The sequence below is a fragment of the Schistocerca serialis genome, chromosome 7 (assembly GCF_023864345.2).
Source record: "Schistocerca serialis cubense isolate TAMUIC-IGC-003099 chromosome 7, iqSchSeri2.2, whole genome shotgun sequence".
Classification (NCBI taxonomy): Eukaryota; Metazoa; Arthropoda; class Insecta; order Orthoptera; family Acrididae; genus Schistocerca; species Schistocerca serialis.
In genome coordinates, this window is record NC_064644.1 from 294,015,440 (window position 1) to 294,029,146 (window position 13,707).

Consider the following 13,707-nt stretch of genomic DNA (forward strand, 5'->3'; position numbering starts at 1 on the left):
CGGAAGAAAACTGTTGTCCTCCTTCTTGCCAAGAACGAAATTACAGAACTCCACAGGTTGATGTTTGTCACGTTCACGAAGATCTTGCAGTAGCTGAGTTTTGTGTGGTTTCATGTGCAAATGTCGACGCAACACACGCCAGACCGACATCGGGGACATGTTGGGCTGTCGAGCTGCACGGCGGACGGATTTCTGCGGACTCCTTGTGAAACTATGGCGGATGTATTCTAAGTCTGTGTCAGACACTCGGGGACGACCAGGCGATTTTCCTTTACACAAACAACCTGTTTCTCGGAGCTGTTCATACCATCGTCTAATGCTCTGTGCTGTAGGAGGATCCACATCATACCTACTACGAAAGTCACACTGAACGTTTACTGATGACCCGCACTGCGCAAAATGTGAAACACAATTTGCTTTCTGTTGCCCCGACACCATTTTTACTAGAACTGAAGTGGGCGCATGTTGCTGCTACCTACCGGGAGTCAAGTAAAACTCGAGTTTGCTCTTTCCAACAGTACGTTGTTGACGCACGTACTCAAGTAACATAATACACTCATGCTCATAAATTAAGGATTTTTGCAGAATGTGGAGCCGCACAACGTGGGACTACACAGAAGTGGCGCTGATAGCATAGGTACATAGGGAACAGACACGAGACAGATCTGTAAGTCCACGGTATTGGTGATAAGTTGAGAAAACCGTCCCGAAACACATGTGCTACAAAACACTACTGTTTCCTGCGCATGTACCCCGACATCAATATGGGATATGATCACGAAGCACACATACACAGGACGCATAACGGATTGGCAACTATAGATCAGGCGGTCGAGCAGCTGTTCGGGTATAGCCTCCCATTCTTGCACCGTGTCTGTCGGAGCTCCTGTAGTGTCGTAGTTGTTTGAAGACGTGCAGCGCTACGACGACCGAGAGAATCCCAGACGTGCTCGATGGGGTTTAGGTCTGGAGAACAGGCAGGCCACTCCATTCGCCAGATATCTTCTGTTTCAAGGTACTCCTCCACGATGGCAGCTCGGTGGGGCCGTGCGTTATCATCCATCAGGGGAAGGTGGGACCCATTGTACCCGTGAAAAGCGGACATACTGGTGCAAAATAACGTCCTAATACACCTGATGTTACAGTTCCTCTATCAAAGACATTCAGGGGTGTACGTGCACCAATCATAATCCCACCCCACACTATCAAAACACGACGTCCGTACAGATTCCTTTTAAGGACATTAAGGGGTTGGTATCTGGTTTCTGGTTCACGCCAGATGGAAACTCGGCAAGAATCATTATTCAGACTATACCTGGACTCGTCCGTGACTTAACCGGGGACCACTGTTCCAATGACCATGTACTGTGTTCCTGACACCAGGCTTTACAGGCTCTCCTGTGACCAGGGGTCAGTGGAATGCACCTTGCAGGTCTCCGGGCGAATAAACCATGTCTGTTCAGTCGTCTGTAGACTGTGTGTCTGGTGACAGCTTTTCCAGTGGCTGCGGTAAGGTGCCATCAAGGCTACCTGCAGTACTCCATGGCCGTCTGCGGGCACTGATGGTGAGATATCGGTCTTCTTCTAGTGTTTTAGATTGTGGACATCCCGTACTGTAGCGACTGGACACGTTTATTGTCTGCTGGAATCGTTGCCATAATCTTGAGATCACACTTTGTGGCAAAGTGTCTGTGCTATGACCTGCTGTATTTGACCAGCCTCCAATCGCCCTAGTATTCTACCCCTCATTACGTCATCAATATGTGTTCTTTGAGCCATTTTTAACACACAGTCACTATTAGCAGGTCTGAAACGTCTGCACACTTACTCGCTGCACAGTACTCTGACATGCACCAACACACCTCTGCGTTTGTGGACTGCTGCCAGCGCCACCGTGCGACGACCGCAGGTCAAATGCACCGCATGGTCATACCCCGAGGTGATTTAAATCCGCAAACCGCTCACCAGAGCGTTGTTTCGTCATGTATCAGCATTATCCTTAATTTATGAGCATGAGTGTAGTTATGATATTTTTAAATCGGATGATTCTTTTTGATAAACCCTGTACTACGTCTGTAACATGTTTGTCTGTTTGGCGTGGCAGCATGCAAGCTTGATATTTTTTTCTGTGGCCATGTTTGGGTGAGGGGTGCATATGCTCCCCATTCCGAACTGCCGTGGAAGCCCGTGACGGTAGTGTTTGTGTCGTGCACCACAGGGCAGGAAGGAGGCGGCAGCGACGAGCCTACGTCGCCTGCGAGGGCGGTCCGACGTATCGGCGGAACTGGTGCAGGCGGAGACGACGCTGGCGCAGCAGTGCGCGGCGCTGCCGCGTGGCGGCGCTGGCGTGCTGGCGTCGCTGCGCCACCTGGCGACGCACCGCGCGGACTGGCGCACGCTGCTGCTGGCCGTGGGCTTCAGCGTGCTCAGCTCGGCCACCGGCATGGCCGCCGTGCTCAGCTACAGCGGCGACATCATGGCGCGCGCCGGGGATTCCCTGCTGTCTGCGGACGCGTCCGCCGCCTTGCTGGGCGCCGTGCAGGTGGGGGCCAGCTGCGCCTCGGCCGCCGCGGTCGACAAGCTGGGCCGGCGGCCGCTGTCGCTGATCTCGTTCGCCGGCTGCGCGCTCTCGCTCTTCGCCGAGGGCGGCTACTTCTACTTCATGGACGTCGCCCGGGCCGACGTCTCCGCCCTCCACTGGCTGCCCCTCGCCGCGCTCGTCGTATATGTGGCGAGTTATCACCGTTACTAATCTTTTTATGGGGGCAGTCAAATGAAAACCGAACACCCGCCACTACGTGATCGTGAAACGGCTGCATTCAAAAGTAATCGCATTGCACATCAAGACATTTATCCCCTGGTAGGGCTCCATTCAAACAGGCCTAGGAAGGCTCAAAATCACCGACCGACCGCCATGTCGGCGTCAGCCGAAGGCATCACTGGATACGATGTAAATGGGCATGTGGTCAGCACGCTGCTCTCCTGGCCGTTGTCAGTTTTCTTGACGAAGCTGCCACTTCTCAATCAAGTAGCTTCTCAATTGGCCTCTGAAGGGCTGATGCTCTCCGCTTGCCAACAGCTCTAGACAGTCCCGGACAGTCACCCATCCAAATGCTAGTCAAGCCCGACAACACTTTACTTCAGTGGTCTGACAGAAACCCGTGTTACCACTGCGGTAAGGCTGTTGGCTCCACGGCCGGCCGGTGTGGCCGTGCGGTTCTAGGCGCTTCAGTCTGGAACCGCGTGACCGCTACGGTCGCAGGTTCGAATCCTGCCTCGGGCATGGATGTGTGTGATGTCCTTAGGTTAGTTAGGTTTAATTAGTTCTAAGTTCTAGGCGACTGATGACGTCAGAAGTTAAGTCGCATAGTGCTCAGAGCCGTTTTGTTGGCTCCACTGGGAGAAGAGACGATCAGTTTATGACGCATCCACAGCTGGACTAACTTTTGCACTTCCTCATTTGACTGAAACCGATAAAAATGTCGTGTGGCTAGGGCCTCCTGTCGGGTAGACCATTCGCCGGGTGCAAGTCTTTCGATGTGACGCCATTTCGGCGACTTGCGCGTCGATGAGGATGAAATGATGATGATTAGGACAACACGACACCCAGTCCCTGAGCGGAGAAAATCTCAGACCCAGTCGAGAATCGAACCCGGGCCCTTAGGATTGACAAGCTGTCGCGCTGACCACGCAGCTACCAGGGGCGGACACTGAAGCCGGTGTCCATACGTCTTTCTTCAGACCGCCAGCGGAAGATTCCTGTTGTATGGGCGATGTTACAATGTTTCGCAACAAAATCGCTGAAGTGCAACGTCTGCCCAATTGACAACATGGGGGTGGGCGTTATTTTACAACAGGATGATTCCATCCGACGGCACTCCCCGGGGGGAAACCAACAGTGCTAACATCCCACATCTCCCCTGCCAAAGAAATCCAAAGCTATTCGCACAAGTTTCGATGGGGTCTGATGACCTTCTTTGACTGCATGGCCCCTCTGCTCCTCGAATTCCTCCAGCATGGGAACACAATCAATGTACAGTGCTATGAAGACACTTAGCAGAAACTGTAATGCGGCATAAGGTCAAAACGTACAGAATGCTGTCGGGTGAATTATCCTGTTGCACGATAAAGCCCGCCCCACATTGCCAATCGGATGAAGCCAACGTTTCAGGGATTTGATTTGCAAACACTGCAACATCCTTTGTACAGCGCAGGTCATTGTTGGCGACCTGAAGACAGAGATGTTTGGATGTTGGGTGCAGTTGGTTGAAGAAATGCAAGAGTGGGTGCAGTTGTGAATTCGTCAGCATCTGATCGCATTCTATGAAACAGGAATTGATACTCCCGTCTCCCAGTGGGATAAACGTCTTAACACAACTGGTGATTACTTTCGAATGGAACCATTCCATGGTTATAATTGCCACCTTAAAAAATAAAGTTACTTCACAATATTTTTTAAAGGAAATTTCGCTTATTTTTCAGTCTGATGACAGCTGTTTTATCACGTCAAAATTACTGCCTTCGGGCAGTGACACCCACCTTCAGATCATTCTTTTAGTAACAGAGTAACCAATTAAAAGGAAACACTACCAGTTTCACAGTAATGATCGGAGGATGAGCGACACCACTCGAAACAGGTAATTTTGAGATAATAAAACAGCGACCAACAGACGGAAAACAAGGTATTTCTTATAATTGAGGAATACAGATCACTCCCTACTGATAAGTATATTCAGTTTGATAATTTTTTTGTTTGTTTGCGGATATCTGTGTACCTCATGTGTGATGATAATTAAAGTTCTTACAGAGGTCCATTGTGCGCTGTAATTATTGGGGAGGAGGAGAAGATTATTGTTTAAGACCCCGTCGACAACAAGGTCATTAGAAACAGAGCACAAGCTCAGAGTAGGGAAGGATGGAGAAGAAAAGCGGGCGTGTCCCTGCAAAGGATCTATTCCTGCATTTGCCTTAAATGATTTAGGAAAATCACAGAACAGTTAAAGAATGGCCGGATTTTGACCGGTGATCCTCCATAATGCAAGTCGGCTGTAGTTATTGTATGCCAACGAAACATTGTAGATATTCTAGTGCATTAATGCAACACTGATTTACTATCGAAAAGCATTTGTTTCAATTTTGGCCACCAGGTGCAAATCTGGCACTGTGAGTGCAAGAAAGACGTCTAGAAATGTTTCCATATGTAACGGATTTGGAACGGGACTTGGGCAGAAAAGGTTAAACACGTGGGAAAGACGCAATGTTGATTTTATTATTAACGCCACTTGCAAAATTTGTTCAATACGAGCACCAGAGATATCGACGAGATGGTGCACAATGCCAGATTTGCAACTGGCAGCCACAATTTGAAATCATTTTTTCCCAACGTGAATCGGTTCTGCATTAATGCATTAGCATATCTAACAAGTTTCACTGCCATACGATAGTTATGACCCACACTGGTCCTCCGTGAGTAACTGTACTTTAATTATAAGCACCTTGCACTTAATAAATGGTACACTTCACCTGCTCCTCCTTTTATTTAAGCTAACTCGCATATTTTGGCTATCTAAATTTTAATGGGGAATAAAACTTTGTGGCTAAAAGAGCATGCATGGCGAACTTACTCCCAAGATAAAAGCACCAGTTCAAGAAAGTGTGTAACCTATGCCTCCTGGCATGTGCCCTATTACAATTCCCATAATTTTAATCAAAGTTCCCACTAAAACACTATCATTAATATGACCAGGTTAAATGAAGATCACACTGATTTGGTATCACGCGGTTTATTGTACTTTAATCACAAACTCATTATCCCTATGAGCCTAATCACACTCACGCTACAATCGCATTCATGCACTAACAGTTTATGAATCATCCATACTTTGAAATCCTCCTCTGACTTTCTAAATAATTTCCATTCCACAAATTAATGCCCTTTATTCCCTCTCTCGTACCACGTACACAGTCCAGATCCTCTCTTGGCAAAGGCTCAGGTGGTAGTCCAAATATTCCACATTATCTCACTTAACACTGAAACGGTGTTTCATCGCCAATTAAACCTTCCACAGCACTAATTCCCTTTTACATACGATCGCAAGGAGTGCAAACACTCGGGACCTGCCCTGCAGGCTCGCTCAGGCTTGACTAACGGTGTTCTTATGCTGCCACCTCGCTGCTTGCTGCTCGCCGACATGACCCGGCGATGGTGAACCAAACCCACTGTGTTTTAAAAGTCCATTTAACGTGCACCATCGCTGCTCGCCCCACTACCAGCTACGATCCTCGCCAGGGGATGCTATCAACCCGGTATGTGCTTCGCGCTGCGAACATCGCTGTATCTCCTGGAACTTGAGCCGTGATTGGCTGCTTCAGTGTCACTCCAGCAGTGCCGCATTTGACGCTGCTAGCACTCTGTTCGATGTGTGAACAGCTGCAAGGTAATTACTCCCAGTGGGCATCGTGGAGTGAAGCTGCAGGGTAAATGCAACAAGCCTCCTGGTGAGCGACAAATTGAATGGTGGGTGCCAAGCCACATCCTTTTAGTACAAGGGGTTTCCTCCTCAGCGACGCTCATCCGCTGGATCAAAGATGCGTAAGTGTTGATTTGATCTGTTGAAGACAGACCCTTACAACCTACAGATAAATCTCTTCATTGGTCTGTAGACCAACAAGATAAATAAATTCTATCTCATACACTGCCAAAAAGCTGGAAGATTACTGTTTAATGTCTCAACAGTGCGGCCATCAGAGATGGAACACAAGCTCGTATTATGGAAGGATGGGAAACTAAATCGGCCATACCCTTTTCAAAGGAACCATCCCAGCATCTGCGCGGAGTGATTTAGGGAAATACAGAAAACTTAAAATCTGTATGTCCAGGCAGGCATTTGAGTCCTCGTCCTCCGAAGTCACATGCAGCAACTGCACACAATCCGATGTTTGTGGCATGGCTGGCAGTGTTCTGCAGCCTACTAGAGAGCGCCATTTTCTGGACACTGCTCGTACGCAATGTTGCCAAGCGAACAGGTGTGGAGTGAGCTGCAAAGGAGGTCGCCGTACTTGTATACTGTTCTGGTACGCATTGAAATCCCCACGCCATAGCACCGTAACACTCAGCTAGAGCAGACGAAAGAAAATGGCGCAGCTCATCTTCACCTTATCAATGGTCTACCTCCTTTTTACTCCTCTAGTGCAGTGAAGGCATGGGGATTTCAATGTCTACCATGTGTGCAGATTTGTATCAGCAAACAAAAAAATATTAGTTATATATCTTTATCTTTTGAGGTGATAATTAAAACTTTGACTACCTCTCGAATACAGAAAGTTAAATAAGTAACAAATACAGGATGTTTCAAAAAGATTCACTCGATTGCACAACTCATGAATAAAGAAAGAATCATGGGATAAATTTTAATTTATACGTGTAGCAGTTTGTTTCCAAAACGGGTGTCAGGGGTTTCAGCCTTAGACCTGACATACTTATGAGAATTAGTAGGATTTTACGAAACGGAGGAATGAATGGGTGCCATATAACGAATTTGTTCATGTGAAGTAACTAATTAAAATGGGGCTTTTCCTTGGACTACCAAATTTTAATTGGCCAATTATATGTGGTAATTGTAAATTGCCAGAACAACCAGTCACCACACTAAACAGTCCATCATTTTTACTTTCATCCCATTTCGCGTGACATTGATGCACAGTTATATAAATTAACAGTAATTTTCTAAATAAGTGCAGTAAAGCTGCTTTGAAAATCTTGGTAAAGGAAAAGGCGTCAATTGCGGATGTTAGGTGTTGGGATACCAGGTTTCGCAACGGCTGACATGATGCACCCACTGCTTTCGGCACTACGTAGTTACGTCTTACAGCTGTGAGAGATGCTAGCTCTTGGCCTGTGCAAGGCACAGATCACCCCCACTGAGTTAGTATTCTGTAACAGATTATGGGGAGCCGATCAACCGCCTATTTTGAATAGCAAAAATCTAGAAAGCTACCACTGCCTCCTCAACAAGCCAGGCAATAAGTTATGAAAATTTCCTGATAATTGGCCTTATTTAATCTCTACAGCATAATAAGTCACCCTGATAACCAATCACCTAGAATACCTCCCAGTTCGTTGACAACTGCGATGTATCACAGATATATGCCCTCTTTCTGCAGCTGCATTGGAATTTACAACAGTCCACACATGCTGATAGCGAAAATTGATAGCACCATTTCTTGTGAACTCCAGCTCGTCATTAAGTAAGTTCTTAGATGTTAACAATCGATCTATACCACACTTTTGCAAGAGCTGTTGATAAAACTACGAATCTGCCACGACGGTCTTGCAGCCTCTGGGCCGGAACTCTAACTGCTTTTCAAAATTGATCATTAGTTTCCTTCATTGCTTACTTAATGGACAGACTAAATAAAATAGTAGATGAAATACAACCCTGCCTCAATATTTTTTCACAATTCCAGTCATTATTTTCAAAATCCTTTTCAAAATCTACAAATGCAATGATTGAAGCTATCTTTCTTAGAGTTATGGTTATTAAATCAAGGCCAAGGCATATCAGAATGTTTTCGGAAGTGGAAAAAATGAATAATAAATGAGAAAGGCTGGAACTAAACTCATGCGAAGAAGAACTGAAAAGAAAATTGAGGAACTTTTTGGGGAAGACCAGTTCCATTTCAGAAATGGTAAAGGAACAGGAGATGCTATAGTTTATCTGAGGATGATCGGAGAAAGAATGTTACAAGTGATCAAGTAGGCGGATATGTTTTGTCGACAGGGAGAAGGTTTTCGATAGAATCAATTTGAATATATTACTTACAATTTTAAAATATATTGGTATAACCTGGAAAGATAAAACATTAATACTCGAAATACAAAATGCAAAAAATGACATATTAAGGAATGAGGAAACGGAAGAGATGAACATGGGAAGGGGTGTAAGGCATACATGCTTACTGTCACCGAAAATGTTCAACGTAAATGAAGAACGATACAGGACGCAAGAGGCATTGTAACTGGAGGAGAAAGGATAAAGATTATAAAATATCTGGACGATGAAGCAGTACTGGCGGGATCAAAAGAGGAGTTGCCTCAGATGTTGAAGTATATTACAAGAAGGGACGAGGAGTAAGGGATGAAGATAAATATAGCAAAGACAGATATGAGATAAAGCAAGACGGAAGCTGCAGTTAACATATTCTTAGACTAACAAGTAACATCCTTTTTACTAACATCTGGAAAAATTCCAATTGAACTGAGAAAAAGATTTGCTAAGTGTTAGTTCTAGAGTGTAGTGTTATACAGGACTGAATCGCGGGTAGTTAAAAAGAAAGAATAAAGATAGATATAAAGTTTTGAAATGTGCCTGTCGATAAGAATGCTTAAAGTGAGGTGGACTGACAGACTTAAGAATGAACAAGTAAAGAGGAAAATAGGAAACAGAAATAAGAATTAATGGAAGTGGTCAGAAAGAGGAATTGTCTGCAGCAAAGAATTGAACAGGGAAAAGATAGAGAGGAAGAGGGAGGAAGAAAACTGGAATGATGAACGACATTAGAAGAGGAGGTACAGACAATAAATAAAGAAAGATGCTCAGAACAGAACACGATGGAGAGACTGCAGCCGAAACCTGTCATAAAACACACTAAAGGAAATAAATTACTCACCGAGATGCATTATTGGAGCGATCAGGTTTACTTCCGTCCAGCGATTGTTCTTCTATCCAATATTGTTCCATGGAACCCGAGAAGAATAGCTGGCAAGGTGGCCAACTCTTTGCGGAATAGCTACACACTCAGATTTTGAATGCCAAGTGCATTCAATAGTTACCGCTAGCTACAAAATTGCCTTCCACACGAGACATTCACTGTTTAACACATTCATACAAACAGCAGATACGTTCATGAACACACACACACACACACACACACACACACACATACATACATACATACATACGCAAGTTTGTGTTTTATTCGGGACAATGGGAAACTTTTTCCAGAAAGAAATAAAAAGTACAATGCCAGACAAAAGAGTGACGCTCCCATAATTGAAGGAGGAAACAAAACGGAAATTTCACAGGTTGAAAGATATGTGATGTTGCTTCAGTGATTACAAAATCGAGTCAGATTTTCAAGGAATTTGGCAGCATTAGCCCACTTATTAGTATAATATTGACCACACTGGTCTGCACGCATGCCCCGATTTGGTTGGGAAGAGTGTCATAAGGTTGTTATATCCTACTCTGACGTAAGATAGCTCACAACTGCAGTAACTGGACCTTGATCTCGCGGATGCTGACAATGTAGCGGAGTTGATGTCCAAGCTGGTCCCACACGTTATATCGGAGACATTTATGGGAATCTTGCTGGGCACAGAAGTACCTCAACGTCACTCAGACACTTCATTGAGACACGTTCCGTGCGTGGAGGAGCACTGTACTGTTGAAAAATGGCACTACGATACTGTCACATGCCAATGGCCTTGCCGCAGTGGTAACACCGGTTCCCGTCAGATCACCGAAGTTAAGTGCTGTCGGGCTGGGCTAGCACTTGGATGGGTGGCCATCCGGTCTGCCAAGCGCTGTTGGCAAGCGGGGTGCACTCAACCCTTGTGAGGCAAACTGAGGAGCTACTTGATTTAGAAGTAGCGGCTTCGGTCTCGAAACTGACATACGGCCGGGCGAGCGGTGTGGCGACCACATGCTCCTCCATATCCGCATCCAGTGACGCCTGTGGGCTGAGGATGACACGGCGGCCGGTCGGTACCTTTGGGCCTTCATGCCTTGTTCAGAAGGATAATACTGTCACATGAGGAGACAGGCTACCCTTGATGTGTCGTTGTGCTGTCAGAGTTCCCTCAATCACTACCAGCTGTAACTGAAGCCACACCCAATAACTCCCCACCCTGTGACACTGGGAGTAACACCACTGTGCCACAGCTAAACGCTGCAAGAATGATACATCTCTCCAGGTGGCCATCATACTAGTCGACGATTGCGATCTGAAGTAGAGCAGAACCGCACTTCATCAGCAGTCCACACTTCCCAGTTACGGAACCATTCCAAAGGTGGTCGATTTTGTTGTAGTATTAATGGCATTTTATGCATGGGGTGGTAATGCCCTATCCCAGTGGTTGATAGTCTCTGACCAGTGGTGAGGGATGATACAGAATGTTGTCGTTGCTTGTTATTGATTGATAGGCGCAAAAATGAATGGGTTATCAAGCGCTTGGCGCACAATATTGAGATTATCCCTCGTGGTGGTTGGTAATGAACCTGCTGACAAGTATGCCTGTCCTCATGTCGCCCTGCAGTCCAACAATGGGCCACTGTCACATCTGAATGCCCCACAAATCTCAGAAATCCACGATTCGGTTACCTGGCCAAACAGAGACCCACAATGAGGCCCCTTTCAAACTCTGTCAGATATCATTGACGTCGGTTTGCAGTAGGGTTTTGGAGCATATACTGTATTCAAACATTATGAATCACCTCGAAGGGAACGATCTATTGATACGTAATCAGCATGGCTTCAGAAAACATCGGTCTTGTGCAACGCAGCTAGGTCTTTATTCGCACGAAGTAATGGCCGCTATCGACAGGGGATCTCAAGTTGATTCCGTATTTCTAGATTTCCGGAAAGCTTTTGACACCGTTCCTCACAGGCGACTTCTAATCAAGCTGCGGGCCTACGGGGTATCGTCTCAGTTGTGCGACTGGATTCGTGATTTCCTGTCAGGAAGGTCGCAGTTCGTAGTAATAGACGGCAAATCATCGAGTAAAACTGAAGAGATATCATGTGTTCCCCAGGGAAGCGTCCTGGGACCTCTGCTGTTCCTGATCTATATAAATGACCTGGGTGACAATCTGAGCAGTTCTCTTAGGTTGTTCGCAGATGATGCTGTAATTTACCGTCTAGTAAGGTCATCCGAAGACCAGTATCAGTTGCAAAGCGATTTAGAAAAGATTGCTGTATGGTGTGACAGGTGGCAGTTGACGCTAAATAACGAAAAATGTGAGGTGATCCACATGAGTTCCAAAAGAAATCCGTTGGGATTCGATTACTCGATAAATAGCACAATTCTCAAGGCTGTCAATTCAACTAAGTACCTGGGTGTTAAAATTACGAACAACTTCAGTTGGAAAGACCACATAGATAATATTGTGGGGAAGGCGAGCCAAAGGTTGCGTTTCATTGGCAGGACACTTAGAAGATGCAACAAGTCCACTAAAGAGACAGCTTACACTACACTCGTTCGTCTTCTGTTAGAATATTGCTGCGCGGTGTGGGATGCTTACCAGTGTGATTGACGGAGGACATCGAAAGGGTGCAAAAAAGGGCAGCTCGTTTTGTACTATCACGTAGTAGGGGAGAGAGTGTGGCAGATATGATACGCGAGTTCGGATGAAAGTCATTACAGCAAAGACGTTTCTCGTCGCGGCGAGATCTATTTACGAAATTTCAGTCACTAACTTTCTCTTCCGAATGCGAAAATATTTTGTTGAGCCCAACCTACATAGGTAGGAATGATCATAAAAATAAAATAAGGGAAATCAGAGCTCGAACAGAAAGGTTTAGGTGTTCGTTTTTCCCTAGTCATGTAGATGTAGATGTAGATGCTCACAATGGTGTCTCACACGACTACGTGGCATCTCCATGTCCTTTACAGAGAGCGTTCAACGTCTGGCGCCGTTCACGCTCCTTACATTCCCCTCCAGGGCTGGTATCAGCACTAAAAACCAACGCCAATGTCCCTCGTAGACCTTCTACCAGTCACAGAGAATTGGAACTCTGATCATATACGAGGATGAGTCAAATGAAAACCTTAAATATTTTTTTTAAATATTATTTACTGCGCAGAAGAGCTACAAAGCTGTATCAATTTTCAACATAATCTACCCCACGCTCAATGCAAGTCCTCCAGCGCTTACAAAGTGCATAAATTCCTTTAGAAAAAAATTCTTTTGGTAGTCCGCGCAACCACTAGTGCACCGCGTGGCGTACCTCTTCATCAGAATGGAACTTTTTTCCTCCCCATGTGGTCCAAACATATTGAAATCATTGGCGCAACGTCTTGTGAGTAAGATGGGTGAGGAAGACACTGAAAATGCAGGTCTGTGATTGTTGCAACTGTTGTACGGGCAGTGTGAGGCCTTGCATTGTCATGTTGCAAAAGGACACCTGCTGACAGCAATGCACGTCGCTTTGATTTGATTGCAGGCCGCAGATAATTTATTAGGAGATCTGTGTATGATGCACTGGTGACAGTGATCCCTCTGGGCATGTAATGCTCAGAAATGACGCCTTTTTCGTCACAAAAGAGAGTCAGCATAATCTTCCCTGCTGATGGTTCTGTTCGAAACTTGTTTGGTTTTGGTGATGAGGAATGGCGCCATTCATTGCTCGCTCTCTTCGTTTCCGGTTGGTGGAAGTGAACCCAGGTTTCGTCTCCAGTAACGATTCTTGCAAGGAAGCCATCACCTTCTCGTTCAAAGCGCCGAAGAAGTTCTTCACAAGCATCAACACGCCGTTCTCTCATTTCAGGAGTCAGCTGCCGTGGCACCCATCTTGCAGACACTTTGTGAAACTGGAGCACATCATGCACAATGTGGTGTGCTGACTCATGACTAATCTGTAAACATGCTGCAATGTCATTCAGTGTCACTCGGCGGTTTTACTTCACTAAGGCTTCAACTGCTGCAA

General features: G+C 45.9%; 1 protein-coding gene and 1 pseudogene across 1 annotated transcript in view; both read left to right on the top strand.

The window, feature by feature from the left end:
- Window positions 1-13,707, top strand: part of LOC126413025 (facilitated trehalose transporter Tret1-like) — a 51,696-nt gene that overhangs the window by 35,455 nt on the left and 2,534 nt on the right. Inside the window, exon 3 of the mRNA XM_050082918.1 lies at window positions 2,219-2,731. Coding sequence (XP_049938875.1) covers window positions 2,219-2,731 — 513 coding nt within the window. The remainder of the gene's footprint in view (window positions 1-2,218; window positions 2,732-13,707) is intronic.
- Window positions 10,477-10,594, top strand: LOC126413366 (5S ribosomal RNA; annotated as a pseudogene).